Below are 17753 nucleotides of genomic sequence, written 5' to 3'. Positions count from 1 at the left end.
GAGAGGTGTGCACTTCAATGCTCCTTTTGGGGAGGGAAACACTGAAATCTCCATGCACTTCCGTGTCTCTGGACTTTCTCCATTCACCAGTGTTAAAATGTAATTTTTCCTCAAAAATTCGGTTGAAGCAAGTGAGTTGGAATTGTAACAGGGAGCAAAGTTTGAAATTCTCTGGCCAAAAATTTCGTTATAACCATGGAGGCAAACGCTATTGTTACCGAAGTCTTGTTTCTGGTTATATACTTCGGTAATTTGGAAGGCTTTGCATTAGTTGCAGAATTGAATAACTTTTCATTTCAAGACAGAACAGCAGCAGGATTTGAAATGTTTGAGTTTGGCAAGAAAGGGCTTGTCTGTAAAACAATGAAATTGCGTTGGGGAAATACAGTGCCTGTGTTCAGCTGGGGCGGGCTGAGGTACACTGTGAGCTGTTGTGAGCTGCAGCTGCATTTACCATCAAACACGGAGCTGCTGCCGATGAATGTTTTGTTTTTAGTGTCATGGAAACTGTGAGCCAAAGAATGGATATTCTATTCATCTGGGAAAATAGCAGTTCACTGCATAAAACATCAGTTGCTTCCAAAGCAGTTCTTAAAATAGACTTCGTGAATATAACCCTAGAAGCAAAAGTGCAGCAATTTAAATGACCTCAGTACTACTCTGGTTTTTAATTAGAATATATGTGAGAATTAAATTAACATAGAAGTAGTAAAAGTTTCAAAATACAACTGTGGCATGGAACTCCTACAATGACTCCATGTTTTATTTTACTGTGCAATTTTTAATCTAAAAATGGAGATAAACCTGGATATTTCAATATGAGTCTTAATCCTTTTTATTACTTTTCTTTAAATGGTTTGCTCAAAGCAGGATAGTTTTGGTCATCATTCAGTATCATTTACTCTTTCATACAGCGTAGAGAAAATCCTAAAACTCACTGCAGAGACCAAGTGAGCGTGTTGTCATGGAAAGATGGTAAGGATCAGTGTGTGGGTTTTTTTAAATGCGTGAGCATTTTTGCAGAGCCAGTATGTGAAGAATAATTAAAAGACTTAATTTATTTGAATTGGAAAGCTTATATTCACTAAATTTTGATATTGGGGCAATGTATGAGATCCAAATATGAGAAGAAAAGAAAAAGCAATACAGAAAAATAGATACACAAAGTCATTGCAAAAGGAAGTTGAAAAAATTGGAAGTAATTTGACTTAAGTAAAAGGAAGCTGGAGGGAAAATTGCCAGTTGCAGGATCTCAGAATCCAGGATTCTGGAATGGATGTGATACCAGTTAAAAGAAGGGATCTTCCTTCACATCCACTGGAAGCAGTGACATTCTTGGTTAACTAACTCTCCAGCTTAGTTTTGTTTGTGTGTTGTTTATGGATTTTTGTTTTACTGGTTTTTGTTTGTTTGTGGGTTTTTTGTTTGTTTGTTTGTTTTAATTGGGGGTTCCTCAAATTGGTGTGCTATTTGAGATACACTCTAATGTGTGCAGAGCAGAGATGGAGAATCACTCCCCTCCCTGTGCTGTCCACTCCTTCTTCTCCTACCCCAACCTGCACTGCTACAAGGGGCTACTCCGTGCCACGTGCAGGACTTTATATCTGTTGTGGTAGAATTTTATGAGGTTCCTGTTGGCCCAATCCTCCAGATTGTCTCCATTCCTCCGAATGATGGTCCTGCCTTCACATGCACCAACTGCCTATCCCGGAGTGGGGTCTTTGCAAACTCTTTTAGGGTGTGCTCTGTCTTCTGCTTCAGGCTGATAAAGACATTAAGCAGGACAGGTTCCATATAAACTAATAGTTGGTAATAGCAAAATTACAGGTGTGAGGAGGTTGATAAAAACATAAATTTAAGTTGAAAAGAACTGCATGAGAATTAAAATATGTGCTTGGTATGCTGAGGCTCAGATGAGTTACTCAGAGCAGGATCAAGAAAAACGTGTTTTATAAGTGTTTATGACTGTTTGATATCAAGGAGTAATGTGTAGTTGAAGGCTTACAGCAGAGATAACAGCTAGGTATGAAATGGGAAAGTGTCTTTGAAATTAATCCTAGTTTGTGTATAAAAGGCTGCTTTAATAATATGCAAGCTCCACAGTACCTGTTCTGTAGTCAGGGAGTTGGAGTACAAGCAGGTAAAATAGATAAAAAGATACAAAACCCATGTGGTTTTGCTTTCACTCTTTAATACTGTTTAGGCTTAGAAGGAATATATTCACTTTGCAGTACTTTGACGTTCCATAACCACATATTTGGGCTTTTCATTCAATGCCTGGGGAGATTCCTCTGGGATTTGCCAGGGCCGGTGAGCTTTTTGCAGAGTTCCTGAGGGAAGCCAGCAGGAAAGGCTGGGATAATTGGGACAACATGGAAAGTAGCTTCCACCCTTCTCATCAGGATAAATCCAGGGACAGGCTGTAGGGCCTTGTCCCAGTCCTGCAGGCAATTCTGTGCTGAGTTGGAGGCACCTTGATCCTTTTCCTGCAGCTCAGAGTGCTCCGGACAATGACCTGTCTGCCAACAAGCTCTGAATTTCCAGTAACATGTTTAGATTAAGTTGATGCTTTGAGAAAAAAAAAAAAAAGACAAATAAGACTAAAGTTAGGGGGAAGGTTTGAGACATGTTGATGTCATTGGAAAATATTCAGTGATGTCCCTCTGTTTACAGTTGCATTTGAAACCTTGTCTGGTGGCCAGGTTTTACTCCCCTGATGCATCATTATTTTAATAGAGTGATTAGGTTATTTCTTTAAATTATTCCTTTAAAATGTATCCTTTTCTGTGAAATAGTTTATTGCATCAATGCACATAGTCTACAAAAATCAGCTACATTGATAGTGTACTCTGCCAGTTCACAGTGGAAAAAGACATCATTCCCAGAAATTCAGGTGGCAGAGCATTACCATTAACCTGCCTAATCCTTTATTAATAAAATTCCATTTTGGTGATTTCATTATTTATGATTTGCCATCAGAGGAATAAATTGTTTGGGTAATCCTATTTGCTTATTTTAAATATTGTGCAAAATGAATCTTCTTCCTGAGATCTTGCATTTAATGAGTATTCTAAGACTAAGTAAAAACCTCTCAATATCTGAGAGAAGTCCTTTATACATATTTTTAAAAATTATTTTTAATCCTTTTGGAACCAGGTTATTTACACCTGCTGATACAGAAGTGCAGAATGTTAACAATTGCTTTTACATCCTCCTTGCTTTGAAATAGAAAATATTTCATCATTCTTATTCATGTTATCATTTCTATAAAATAATTACCAATATTGCCAAGAGTATTCCTTTTGTTCTTAACGTGCATGGGAAAAGTGTTTTCCTTATCTGCTTTAGGTCATTGAAAGCCTCTGGAAAGCATGGGTAGCCAAGCAGAGAGGTGGTATTTATTGATATATGAAGTTTTATTCTTTAGTTCATTGAACAGCGTCACCATGTTCCATGGTGCTTTTAAATCTGAGACTTATGTTCACTTTGACTATGTCTGGACTTGGGTTATTATTGTTAATGTTTCTTCAGTCACGTTCCCATGGCTGTTACGATTTTTTATACTCTTTCTCCATTAAGAGTGCTCCTTGTCTCACCTCCCAAAATAAACAGAAATCAGAGTTTCCTTTGCAACTATTTTGTTGTTGTTTTGTTGTTGTTTTGTTTTGTATATGACTTAAACACCCAGTATTTATCCTTGAGGTGCCCTGGCAGTGAGGTATCAGTGTTTCAATACATGCATGGAGACATGGGGTGCCTACAGATGAGGGGATTGTTTAGGAAGGTCTGTATTTTTTGTGTGGGGTTTTTAGTGGGTAGTTAGTTAAAAGTTCATTCTCTGTATAGCTCCAATTTACCTTTGTGCAGCTCAGTGATGTTCTCTGTGCAGTTCTCCTCGGGGTTTTGGGCTTGGGAGAATTGCTTTCAGTTTCTGGGCGTTTTGAAGTCCCTCACTGTAAGTACTGAAATAAGAACTCCTGTTTTAAGCTCTTAGCATTTTAGGTGCTTTGCATTTATCTAGGCTATCTGCTTCACCTTCTTTTGGCTCTGTGTGCCCGTACAGTGCATGTGAATAGTTAGGAGTTTGCAGCCCCTGAGCAGGAGGTGACTCCTTTCAGGCACTGTCAGGTGAGGATTTCCCCTCCTGTTTTAACAGGTAACTGGATTATTCTGTGGTGCCTGCAGAAATTGTGTCTTGAAGAAGTAATACTGGGAAAACACTTAACATGTTGTTTTGCTTTCTTTCAAAATCTGTAATGGGTGTTTGAGGTTTGGTTTCCTTTGTTGTTTGGGTTGTGGATTTTTGTTTTGGTTTTGGTTTTTTTTCCCCTCAGTCTAGCAGCTACTGCTAGAATCAGGGAATTCCTGATTCACAAACTTCTACCTGTGTGATTGGGATGGCTGTGATGCCTTGAAGGGTGAAGTTTGAGGGAGTTGTGCAAGTCATCCAAATAAAGAGCTGTCAGAAGTGTTTTACTACAGAGGACTATTGTATGTGTTTGCCAGTGGCCTTACAGAAGATGGTTATAAATGTTTGCTGTGTTTGTGCCTGTGTTTATACAGAGAATGGGCAAGGGGGGAATCTTTCTTTGTTGACAAGCTGACTTTTCAAGTCTAATGAAAATTAATAGATCTTGGATGGTGAGAGAAGCTGTAGATACCTACAGAATATATGTATATTTATATATATATTTATTTATATATTTATTTATGTAGAGAGAGTAATGTAGCAATTTGTAGTAAGTAGTGTCACCAAAATAATCTTTTAATTGGGTACAGGTGTAGCATTTTGTAGTAAAGTGTGGGTTCTCTATTCATTTCCAATTATAAAATCCTCTTGACTTTAGACTTAAGAATGTACTTGATGTTCAGCGTCACTGACAGAGGCTGAGTAATTTTTGTCCTTAGATCTAGGACAACTTCCACACCAGGAGAGCAAGGGTTGTTTTTCACTTTAGCTGTAAGTAGCAACTTTGTTAGTTGCTTGAGAATTCTAACTTAATCCCTTGGGGATGAGATGAGGAAGGTGGCAAAGGGAGAAATACTTTAACAAAGTGAAGACACTTGAATACTCTAGAAAAACATGGGATAGATAGGTGAGGTGAGTAAATGAGACAATGCCTTCTTGTCACCAGTGGGGAGTGTGTGTGTATTCAAATGCAAACTCAATCTGGTTATTGTCTTCTGAATATTTGATATCCCTGATTTCCCTCATTTTTAGTATATTTTTAGTCTGTTCTTACACTGGGTGTTCTCTCTGTGCATAACACACATTAATGGGTTAATAGAGCATTGACATTATTTGTGGTAAGGGTAGCTTGGGGTAGACACAGTAGTGGAGAATTCCAAACCAGGTACATGAACAGCTATTTGGGGATTATTTGGTTGGCAGATACTGGCCCACGTATGCTCGAGGGAGGAGAAGAAAGCTCTTTCTTCAGGTTTGTGCTCCCTCTTCCCTTGCTGATGTGCATTCTTCCTGCCAGAGCCTGGAGTCCCTTTTAGCCTTGCAAACATTTGGTTTGTTATTCAGCACAGTGTGAGCCTGCTAAGTGGAGGGACAGGAATAGTACTGAGCAAGGAGCCTCCATGGCTCAGCCTCTGTTGGAATAGAAGTGTTCTTAGTTTGACATGAGCATATAAATTACAAGTTCACAGGGTCAATCCAAATATAATGTGGAATTTAGTCCACCCTTATCTCCTGTGTATTTGAAGTACATGAGAGCATTAATAAATTGTTTTTATAGCACAAGATCTGTGCAGAGCTCTGCAATCTGACAAAATACTCCATCTTTTCTTAGAAGTACTTACAAATCAATGGAATGGAAGTGCCAAAGGCATCTCTTTGGGAAGCAGGTTCTTTAATACCACTTCACACATTGACATTATTTCTTTTTAAAATATAGTGTTAAAGAAGTTGTGAGAAATCCCTTGACTTCTGTGTTTAACATCTTTATAAATGTACTCTGAGATTTATTGCCTGGTCGGTTCAATCAAGAGAATTCTTACAGAGAAAGACATCTGCAAATGCCTACACAACTATAAGTATAAAAACTTCTGAACTTTTCTAATCTTTGGAAAGCACAGTAAAGAATTTTTTTCAGATGATCTACTCCAAATGTTAACAAAAGCAATAATTCAGTATTCGCTGTCTGAAATAGTCCCTAAATTGCAAAATTTGTAATGGGAAGTAGATTCCAGGTAATTCCAGCTTCTGAATTTTCACCCTTTGAATCATTTTTTATGTGAAAAACAGTTCTTGCTCCAAATAAGTAATAGGACTAGATAGCAAAAGTATAATGCTGTCTTACAAATGAAAATTTATGGTATGGAGAGTCCTAGGAGATTTCTGGCAGACCTGAGACTGGACTGATAAATCTCATTCAAAATCAAACTTTTACTTCTTGCCCATTATTATTTCTGTAGGATCACAATCTTTCAAAATTGTGGCAAAAAAAAGGAAGAGGGGGCAAATCTGTACTGTTAAAAACAAGTTTTCTAAAACACTTAGTTCTGCTGTCTGGGAAAACTGGTGTTAGAAGATGTCACAGTATGGGGGGAATAATCTAACATAATGTATTTTTTTCACTAGTCACAGTCTGTACATACTATTTCCTTACCCATTCTTCAGGAACACATGGATCAATGTTCTTATGCTTAGCTGTGTAGACTGCATTGCTGATCACCACTTGGGCATGGCATTCCTGTTTCATTTCTGTTTAAGTGCCTTTGTATTTTTTCTTGTTACTTTATACAACATGTTCCAGTAAGGTGATTTTATTATGCATGAACTACTTACTAAACTTAAGGTTAAAAATTTGTATTACAAGTTCGTGGACAATCCGTGTTCTGTAGGTTTGACTGCTTTGTTGAAAGGTAGGAGAGTGTGGCTGAGTTTGCAGGGATATTGATTGGGGAGCTGCTCGCAGTCAGGAGGAGCCTGAGCTAAGATGGAGCGTGTGATGAGATAAAGGCTGGGTTAGGAAAGTGATTACGACTCGGGACCTGCTAATCACTGACCTCTGTAGGGATCCTGGAGTTTATCACTAATCTCACTTGCACTTGGCGTTTTCCTGTGTTGCTGCTTCATTGTTCATAGCTGAGTGAGTAATTTGGCTTGGGATGAACAGGAGGAGGGTGCTGCAAGTCCAGCAGCTGCACTTGTTGGCACTGCCTTGTTAAACATCCCCAGTGCAGCCAGCAGCGTGCTTGGCACACGACAGCCAGGGACTCTTAAACACTGTCCTGGAGAGAATGGGAGGTCACTGGTTTGAAGCCATTTCTTCAAACTGTGGTGCTTCAGATCTCTGTTTCGTTTCCAGGGTTTTGGTCACAAGTATTGTAAGGAAAAATGCGTGTCGTGTTTTTGTGTGTGTTCACAATATACGTGTGCACTGTATGTCTTTAAAATGTTAGAGGGGACATTGTAGGTATAAGATAGAGACTAAAACTGTGACAGCCTCTATTAATGAGTAGGCTTAATACAGCAATAGAAAAGGTAGAAATTATTCCTCTAGTGCTGTGGGAAATATCTGGATATATTGTAAAACTTTTTATGGCTGCGTGTGTCAGTCAGTCTTGCCTCAAAGAAGAAAGCAATACACAAACTCCTAAGAGCAGGGCTGGTTTTGTGTTTGATTAGAACATAATTTTATTACACTGTACTGAATATTTACTGAATAAGAATTTTTAACACCAACAGAATTTTAAAAAATAAAGAATAGACCTGTAAGGATCTTATTCTCTAAACTTTGTGTACTTTCTACTTCATGATAAGTTGGAAAGTGATATTGATGAGTAGAAAAATGTTTACTTTGCATGTTTTTCTTGCATCATTTGTATGTGCCTGTCAGTGTAGCTTGTGCAGCTTGTTCCTTGCTATATTGGATGTTCATATGAGAAATTATTTGGATGTATTAATTCTATGGGTAACAAAGACACACATTTTTCTGCATGTGGAGGGGGAGAAAGCAGTATAAAAATTGATTTCTAGTCAAATTACCAACACCAATTTAATAACTTTAAATGAAAAAAAAAATCTCAAAGATGTCAACAATGTTTAGTTATGAACTGACTTTTGGGTAGGCTCTCTGTATGGTTAACAGTGTTGTCAGTAATGAAATGGTGATTAGGAACTGTAAAAACATGCTTCAAGATTTACTGAAAGCAGATTCTCTGTGCAAGTAGGGCAGACATACTTCATGTCTGACAAACAGAGCAGCTGCCAGCTGTGGTCACTGTGGATTCATACTGGGAGACAAACACGACCTCGTTCAAAAACGCTGTTGCTTTGCATATTGCCATCCAAACAAATCCTTAGCAATGCTCAGACAGATCTTCAAAGGGTTAATTCAGTGGGAATTGAAGTAATTTTTTTGAAAGTTCTGTCATCTTCTCAGAAGCCAAGCATTATCTAGAAGCAGTGGGAAAGGGCTGTTTTACTACTGGCAGGCATTTATAGCACATTCACTGAAGTAGTCCTCAGCTGAGCTAATGTACTGCTGTTTTCAGCTCACTATCACTTTGCATCTTGCTGTTTCAGTGTGTTTTGTGTTAGGAGTATTTAGGCTGCACAGCTGTTATACACAGAGATATTATGGAAGACAATTCCTCGTGTGGTATTCAAAATCTATATGAAGTTGTGAGTGTATCACATTTAGACAAGTGATTGCAAGAGAAAATAATGATTTACTAAATGCCTATTAATGTTTGAATTGGTAGAGAATGTGTCAAGGTTTTAGATTTATACAGTTGGGAAATACTTGTGGTTCAAAATGGCTCGTGGGATTTTCTTGGTTAGGCTTCTTTTAACTCCATAGTCCTTGGACTTTAGGCCTGTTAGGTAGCAATTAGGTTGTTGATGAAAGCACATGAAACTTCCAAACAAAACCCCCAAACCAACAAAACACACTAATTCCAAGTTATTAAAAGATTCAAATACCTTGTGAGTTGACCTGTGGCAGATGCAAGATTTTTGTATATAACCCACTCAATTATTCTTAAATGCCCATTCCTTTATTCCAGCTCTGGTTTGAGTACAAGGCTCTGGTATATAGAGCCACTGGTATGTAACCTGAAGAGAAGTTTACCACGATGCTACTTTGTAAGCAAGGCATAGATTTGGCTTCTAAAAGGACAGCATGTAACTTTTGAAATGTGAGTCAGGAGGAAGGTGATGAAGGTGAGCAGGGGGCTGGTGACTCTCAACAGCCTTGTGTAGGAAGCCTTCCTGCACAAGTCTGATGGCAAGTGTTCAGGCTGGGAAAACTGGCCAGAGTTGCTTTACTTCTCATGAATATTGTGTGAAAATAAAATTAGTTCTGATGAGGAAATAAATTTCATCTGGGCATCTACTTTACCTTCCCAGCTGGTATATCAACACACTATCTTATAGCCATGTCTAAACAAACCTGCACAAGTGAAAGCATTCAGAGGATTTTGTCATTTAATAGTGTTTTTGCAAACTCCTCTTCCTTCTTCCAGTTAATGTCAGGTGCCCTAATGAGTTTCCCTGCATCCCCATTAATATTTCTGAATTTCCAACTGTAATGAAAGAGAAATTATTGCCATCTGTGCAGTGAGCACTGAGACAAGAACTGAGAGAGGGTATAAAATACTCAACAGCAAACCTTGTGGCGTAAACCTGCAAGACATTTCAGGATCTGCTTTGACTCTGTCTCATGTATTTTTAAAGATGGTGTGCTCATAAGCACTGGGATTCCAGTTTTTACAGTAACCTCTACATTTTTACGCTGTTCTGTCAATCTATAGAGTCTGAATAATTAAGAAAGAAAAAAAAAACCACATCAAAAGGATTCTGCCTTGGTGTATTGGGTCATGTGTTTGAACTTTTCTGGGTGCCAGAGACTGCCCATGCATTGATCAGAGACTGTGTGTGGGACCTACCTGTTTGTTAAACCACTGAGTGTCATCTTCTCAAACTCGACATCACCCACCTTTCAAGTACTTGACTCACTGCATGAAGTATTGCTTAGTATTTTCTCTTTCTATTGACAAGTAAACATTACCTGTGACATTTGCTTACCAAACTTTAAAGAATGAGAATAACATTGTACCTGGACTGGAGCCCTAAAGTGTGTTGAAGTGACAACAGGCCATTTGAAGTCTGTCCTCTTTCACTTTTCCATTGTGCTGTGCTATGGCCAGACAGCACAAAGCTGAGAAATCTTTGGGATGGATTGTCAGTGAAGCTCGAGGGGCTTCAGTGGTGCCCAGTAGATGTGCTGAAATGGTGCTGGGGATCACTCACCTCTCTGTCCCATCCTTGTGCTGCTGCCAGCACTGCTCCAGTGCTGCACCAGGGACCACAGCACAAGACAGACCCAAGGGCAGGAGTTGGGTGTGGGCTCTGTGTGTTGCTGTGGTGTGTGCCTGTGAAATCTTCCTGTTTAAAACACGTGCCTTTAACGTTGTGATGCTGTTGCAGGTTTGAGAGGGGTATCCACGTGCTTGCGCTTGGTATGTGTTTGGAAGACTCTGTGACAAAGGCACTCTCTTGCACTTGATCCTAGGTTGCTTTCCAGTCCCTTCATTGAAAAGCTGAGCCATTTGAACACAGGTTAAATGTTAATTTGCTCCAGTTCTAATTTTTGATAAATACTTAGGCAGTGCAGCATCAGGAAGCCTTGACTTTTCTCGATCATTTCTTACAACCAAATTTACTGTAAATTAGACATTCTAGTAAGCTTTTTTTCCTTTAGTGTGAACCTGCCAAACTTAGAAATTATAACATTTAAATAACATGATTTTATGCATTCTTGTCAAGAATTTCTTGCTTGCTGCACAAACCATACTTTAAATCATAATTTTTCTAGCCTCTGTAATTGACTCTTGTACAAATATTTGTTTTAAAGCCTGCCTGGAATACTGCATAGTTCAGGCGAAGTTGTTTATCATGTGGTATGAGATTCTCATTTTCTGGAAAGAAAATGCTGAGTCTGGTTTAATATGAACAGCATGATTCATCCTACTACTTATAATTTTGCACGCTAGGTATTTTATTTGCTTGGTGCTCGATAGTTGTGAGAGGCAAATTGCTTAAGCAGAAAAATGTTAACTTTTTCCTCCCTTTGTTACAGCAGAGCTGCCATTTTTCAAGCAAACTATTCTTGACCAGACTACCTGTAGTTATCAAAGATGATAATCTTGCAGAGATGTTGTTCCAAGAGATACAAACTTCCTCTTCCTCCCAGCTTACATAAGATGCACTTTTTAAATGAACAATAAACATACTTTAGTTTTTCCTCTTACCAAATGGCATTTAGGGATTTTTGGTAGTAAGAGAGAAAATCAGAAAGAGCAAAGGTAGTCCTGTTCTAGAAGTGCAATAGCATGGAGCTGTTTATCACTGAAATGGGAATGTGAAAGAAGGGCTATTTTTTCTTCTTGTGAGGACTGAATAACACACACGTTAGAAAAGGGAATGCCTAGTTGGGAAGGATAGCATTTGTTTACAAATAGGTAGATATCCTGATTTATTAATGCTTACCTTTGGATAAGACTCTGAGTGGTGTTACAGGGTGTTTCTGAGTTCCACCTGTGTCATAACTGGGGCAGGCACATGAACTTGGTATTTTCTGTTGTGCACATGCCAGATCACTCTCCCATGCTTGGCATTGTTCAGCAGGCTCGTATTCAAGGTTTTTTAAAAACTGTTGATTGCTAAACTTCCAAGCTCTGTTGGAGAACTTTCACAATGAGTTTTAATATCCAAACATGCCACTTTGGTGGCATATCTAACAGCTAAGCACTGAGTAGTTTTCCTGGGATTGACAAATGCATTGCTAATGTCTTGTGACCTCAGACAGCAGTATCAGAAGTCAACCACTCTACAGGAGCCACTGTGTTCTGTAGGTGCTACCTACAGGCAAAGATTGCCTATATGGCAGAAGAGAGAGGTCTGTTTTACTGTCCTGACCACTTGTATTGCTTGCTTTTTGTACTGATCTGTACATGAGACAAAAAGATTTCTAAGGATTTAGGGGTGAGTGTCAAGAGCTGAATGATTCAGCTCTTGGTGTGAGTTTCCCTATTCTGAATTGGTTTTATTTACTTTTCATGGGGTTTTATTTTACTGCTCAGTATATCCATGGCCTAAGGTGGATACCAGCTAAGTCTTGGTTTCATGTAGAAAGGAGAGATGTCTAAAGTGTCTGTACTGTTGCTCATTGATAATGGAAATGAAAATGGACCTTTGCCCTTTTTATTTAAACATACTGAATAGGCATATTTTATAGTATCTGACTGGTTATTTAAGGAATTTAATTAGGTAAGTATGTCATCCCTTCCTGTAGTGCTGTTGGAGCGTGTTAAACACAGATGTATAAAAACCGGCTTTTATTCATGAGACTCAATGTTTGTAAATTTACTGTGATGCTAATAGATTTTCTCAATTGCATATATAAGGACAACTGATGCAGATATCTAGCAGATTGTAAAAATAACCTAATTTCAAATGGTTTTCTTTTATAGGAAAAACCTCAGACAGAGGTCCATTTCCATTGTATGGGAGAGATACAGGCTTGCCAGGCTGTCAGGTAAGTACAGCGATGATCGAAAGCAAATGCAATAAGCTGAACTAAAATGTAGTTTAAGCCACCAAACGTAATAAACAGGAACATATTCCACAGTTTGCAGAATAAATTTTCTGTGTTCTCTGTGGTCAGGTTGCAGATTGCCTTGTACTTACATACACCCACTTAGAGGAGATAGTTCTGCTGTGTGCGAGTGGCATCGGTTCTGTAGCTCAGGTTTTGAGTGAAAGGGAGGTGGTTGCAGGTCTGAACATCCGGAGTTTAATTTAACAATTAGGTTTCTCAGTGTGTACACTGTATTGTTTTGTCATTTTGATGATGTGATTTTTAATTACAAAAGCTTTCTTTTTATGTCTGTAAATCTTCATTTTAGAGTGACAATTCCTTCCATGTTATTTCTAATGAGCCACACTAAGAATATTCTGATCATTGTTTAATAGTCTGTTTTGAATGTACAGGAAGTTTGACTGTTTAAAAGTTTAATTAGCATTTGATTACATTATGTATCTGTTGATAAAGATTTAAATAACTAATATATTATGTTTATAGTTCTAAGAGATTAATTTGTGCTTATTTTCTCAAAAAGGAATCCTCTTTTAATTTAACTAAGTAAAATTACTAAGTAGACTATTGGCTTTGAACTGATATTTTCAGTAATGTCTTTCTTCTGGAGGATAAAACTTGGCATAGGAGTTTGCCATCTTGATTTTTAGTGTTTTAACTGATAGCTTGGGAAGTGGGAATGGGCAGCACCATGTGGCAGTGCTTCCCCTATTAAGAAAGGATCATTCTCACAGCCTTTACTACTTCTGTGCAACACAGATGTGGCAAACAAAGACCTGTTTGTACCTCATGGGTGAGCTTTCAGGAATGTTCTCCCAAAGTGCAGTAATACCTCTTTACCTTCATCATGGGCTTCACATTAGTGCCAGTGTAGACAGTGAAACATTGGATTAGTGTTATTACCATCGTTCAAATAACTCTGGATGTGCTGTACTTAAGTATAATAAGTTAAACTTGACATTAGTTTTGAAGCAAATTAATTTCCACGTAACTATTTCATTAAGTTAATGTTTTGCTTTGTGGTAATGAGTGTAATTTCTGTTGTTTGGTTTCTCAAAAAGGAGAAAAATCCTTTTATATCTACGTATTTATAATTGTTTCTATCTAATACCATTTAACATCAATTTCTTACATATAGCTGTTTTAAAACCAAAACCTTCATACATATTAATACTTTTAATACATGCTTTTAATACATTTTTTCTATTAACATCACTTTTAGTTCTCTTTATACCTTTGCACTTATAGTTCTGTTTATCCCTTTGATAAGGTTCCTATTCTTTCCTCTCTCACGGTTTTTTCTTTCCTTAAAGTTTTTAGTATACATTTTGATATATGGGGGAAAGGTTTTTGTAGGTAAATCTGTTCTGTTTTTATATTCAGGATAATAGAAAATTATCACAGAGCTAACTTTCAATTTAATTTTAATTTAATTTAAATTAATGTGAGAAGTTACAGTTTGTACTTTATTTTAGTCTTATCAGGTAAGTCTTTCAGTGTTTGAAATCATTTGTTAACTTGAAATGTGGTGGGATTTCTCAACCTTTTTTGGATTTTTTTATGTTTTCCATAAATGCATGGTAGTTCTTGACATACAGTTCTCATTGTAGCTACGGTATTTGAAGGCTGTCCTAGAGAAGGTCACAAGTGATCATGAGAGGTCATAACAATTCAGATGAAGAATCAGCTGCACTGTCCCTGACGTGCTCATAGAGTCAGTTCTTAAAGATGTCTGGAGGTGGAGGAGACTGTGTGACCACACTGGGTTTTGTTTTCCATTATTTAAAAGTACTTAATCTTTAAAAGTTTCCCTGATGCTTTATCTAAATATTGTAAATAAAGCAGCCAACTCTTGTCTTACAAACAGTGCCCACAGAGAAGGATCTGTTCTCTGTTAAGTCTCTAGAGGGCTGGAAATCCACTGGATGATTAAGATGATAAGGAGCCCCTAGAAAAGATAAGACAAATGGAGTTAATTCTCACATGGATGTTTATAGTGCGCATGTACAGGTATATTTTAATAGTGGATATGTAACAGGGTCTATCTCAGATTGAAATATTAGTAGAAAATTTTATGCACTACTCTGAATGTTCTTCAGTAGGTTCAGAACCCCAGGAAATTGCAGTGTTTTAAACTAGGTCAGGTACCTCATCTAAGGCCTGACCACCATGGCAGAAAGAAATTTCCTGGATCTTTCTGACAATATTCTGAAGTTTGGGTTTGTGGTTTTTTTGTTGTTGTTGTCTTTTGTTTGGTTGGTTGGTTTTTTGGTGGTTTTTTGGATTGTTTGTTGGTTTTTGTTGTTGTGTTTTAATTTTGGTTTTTTGTGTGTGTGTGGTTTTGTTTTGTTTTTGTTTTTTTTTTCTGTATGGCATTTACCTTTTCCCCTAACAAATATCCAGTCTTTGATGCCTGTTTGAATCATGGTGATCTAAAATTTCACAATATGATATTACAGGCTGGCTTGTCATTCCTCACCCTGTATTTTTCAGTTCTACTGTCTCCAAATTTGTGAGTGCAATTTTGAATTCCAGGCTTGCACTGCATTTGGAGATCCTTATGGGTTATTTGTTTTGTGAATTTAGTAAATGTAGTCTTCGTTTTTCATCCAAGTCACTAATTACGAGGTGGAATGATGCCCAAAACAGACGCCTGCAAAGTCTCAGTTAATGCATTCACCCACTGCTGATCATGAACTCTTAGTTGTTTTTTAATCAGCTGTGCTCTGTATTCAGCACTAGTTTTAGTTGTCCTTGATTCCTCAGTTCACCTGTGAAATGCAAAAGTAGTAAAATCCATATTAAAACATCTCTTATGTAATCTGAGAAGGAAATGAGATTGGTTTCACATAGTTTATTCCAGCTGAATCTGAATCACTTCTTCATTATCTTCTGATATTTGCAGTCTATTTCTTCCAGTATTCTTCAAAAAAAGGAAATTAAATTGTTGAGGAATTACAAGCCACTGCTTTTCTTCCTCTCTCAAACCAGCCAACCCCATTCTTTTTTAATCTCTGCACTCTCTCCAAACCATGGGTTTCTCAAAGACAGTGGCTAAGGTTTCTGAAATGGCAAGAATGGCAAGAGCAAGTTGGTCTTCTGAGTATGTCATTGGGTACAGATTAATTGAAAATACCTACCTTCTCCAAATACTCTCTAACTTGTCCTTCTCCTCCCACAGTTCTTTCCATATGTCACTGGTGTAAATTGTTTTAATAACATGGTGCCAGTGTGTGATGAGTTTTAATTTTGACTTCCTGTTGAGTTTACAGAGGACTGGAATGAAAATTTTCAAGACCACTGTAAACTGCAGTGTTTAAGACTCTTAGTCTCACTTCTCACCTTTTACTGAAAATAATCTAAGCAGTGATCTGCAGGGACTGTTGGCTACCTACAGGCTTTATATTTAGGCTGTAGGAGTTGAAGTGTGATTGATTTTCAGTGTAACTTAAGAGCCTGAGCAACTTAGGTAATGCACTGTGATTCAGATATAACATTTAGTCACAAGAATGTAAATGTGGCTAATTTATGAATATTTGTTTAACAGGAAGTGCAGATTTTCAGGTTTTCTTCCCATCAGGTGTTTAAAGCAAGCCAAAAAGGAGCATCTAAGAGTATATAGGCTAAGTGGACGGATAAGATGACAAATGGAGGCTTATGCAGAGCTGTTTGAGATGACTATCAAAAACTTTTGCCTGGGTAAAGAAATGACAGCTCTTAGATGAAATATGAAAACTCTGTTTTGCTGTCAGAATGAAATGCAATGCTACATGACTTGACACAAAGTCTCTATTTGTGTCTTTGAGTTGGAGGGAAGGTGGTGGTTTGAGATGTTTGTGGGGGATTCCACAATAGCTGTTGGCCTTGCAATTGCAGATTTGGGAAGGGCATCTTTCCACAAATCTTAAATGAGGTAAAGATTAAGCTTTCAGAAAGCTTCTTATAATAAGAGATTTTCTCCACATTTGTGTGATCAAGTACTGAAAGCTGTTGCTTATGTAAAGGAAACAAGATCAGACCTCAGGCACTGAATGCACGACTCCCATTTCCAGGATCATCAAAAGGTACCCAGCTGTCCCTGCTCACGGCTCTGACAGGTCTGAGCTCGAAGAAAGCCAGGAATCTGCACTATTTCCAAAGTGAAATGGAGATAAATGGGCAGTACATGTGTAGCTGTTACACTAATTCTTCTAATTGTTTCTGTGGGTCTTCAGAGAGGCGAACTTTATCCCCAGGAGCCTGTGAGGGCCCTGGATAATTGATGGAGAGAGGGGGGGCTGCTCCTTTAGCCTCCCAGTGCCTGTTCTTGTGTGCCTGGCACACTCTCTCCCCACTGGCATCACTGGGCTTGAGATGGTAAAAATTATTGGTGACTATCCCCTTAACATTCTGTTTTCATTCTAAACAATCATGCACGAGAAATAGACACTATGGATTTTCTGCCATGTGGAGATAACACATTTACTCTCCCTTCATAATCATTTCAAGTGTGCATACTATCCCTTGTGTGGGAAAGGAGATGAAATCAACTACTAAATGTAATGGATGCTGGGCAAGAACTTCAGAGGCATTCAGCACTTCTGGTTTAAAGGGTAGTCTGTCTATAAAGAGACAAATCTTAATTTATTTTTCTGACTCTTTCATCTCTGTTCTACATGATGATGGGACACTGGAAAAGTTACAAAATCCACACAGAAAAAGCTTTGATGGTAACTCTGTAGTACACATGAATGCTGGAGGGAGCTGTGGATTGATTATACTAAATACATTTCACTTAGACTATGTACAATTATATATATATATAATTCTGTATAAAATATATACTACTCTATAGTCATGATATATACACATATAATACTACATAGAGAGCATGTGAAGAATCTATATGATAAAGTGTACACTACGTATATTTTATGTAGTGGCAGATAGATTTTTAACTCATTTATGCTGCAATTGTTATATAAGTTTTGTGTATATTGGTAAAAAAATAAGGCTCCTTCTGAATCTTAATTTTTTTAGATAAAAAAAAATCCAGTCGAAAGATGGCCTATCCGTATTTCCAGTAATATTGCTGCACCATTTTTCCTTCAATAGCCATCAACTCTGCTGTTGCCCTGAAGTTAATGGGAGGTGACT

General features: G+C 37.8%; 1 protein-coding gene across 7 annotated transcripts in view; it reads left to right on the top strand.

Moving 5' to 3' along the window:
- TCF12 (transcription factor 12) overlaps positions 1–17753 on the top strand; it is a 161561-nt gene that overhangs the window by 77915 nt on the left and 65893 nt on the right. For all 7 annotated transcript variants that reach the window (XM_050309897.1, XM_050309898.1, XM_050309896.1 and 4 more), the window contains exon 7: positions 12493–12557. In XM_050309897.1, coding sequence (XP_050165854.1) covers positions 12493–12557 — 65 coding nt within the window. The remainder of the gene's footprint in view (positions 1–12492; positions 12558–17753) is intronic.

This window comes from Myiozetetes cayanensis, unplaced genomic scaffold, assembly GCF_022539395.1.
Source record: "Myiozetetes cayanensis isolate MyiCay16 unplaced genomic scaffold, myiCay2020 scf14, whole genome shotgun sequence".
Classification (NCBI taxonomy): Eukaryota; Metazoa; Chordata; class Aves; order Passeriformes; family Tyrannidae; genus Myiozetetes; species Myiozetetes cayanensis.
The sequence above is the reverse complement of the archived record's forward strand: the minus strand, read 5'-3'. Positions and strand labels throughout refer to the sequence as shown.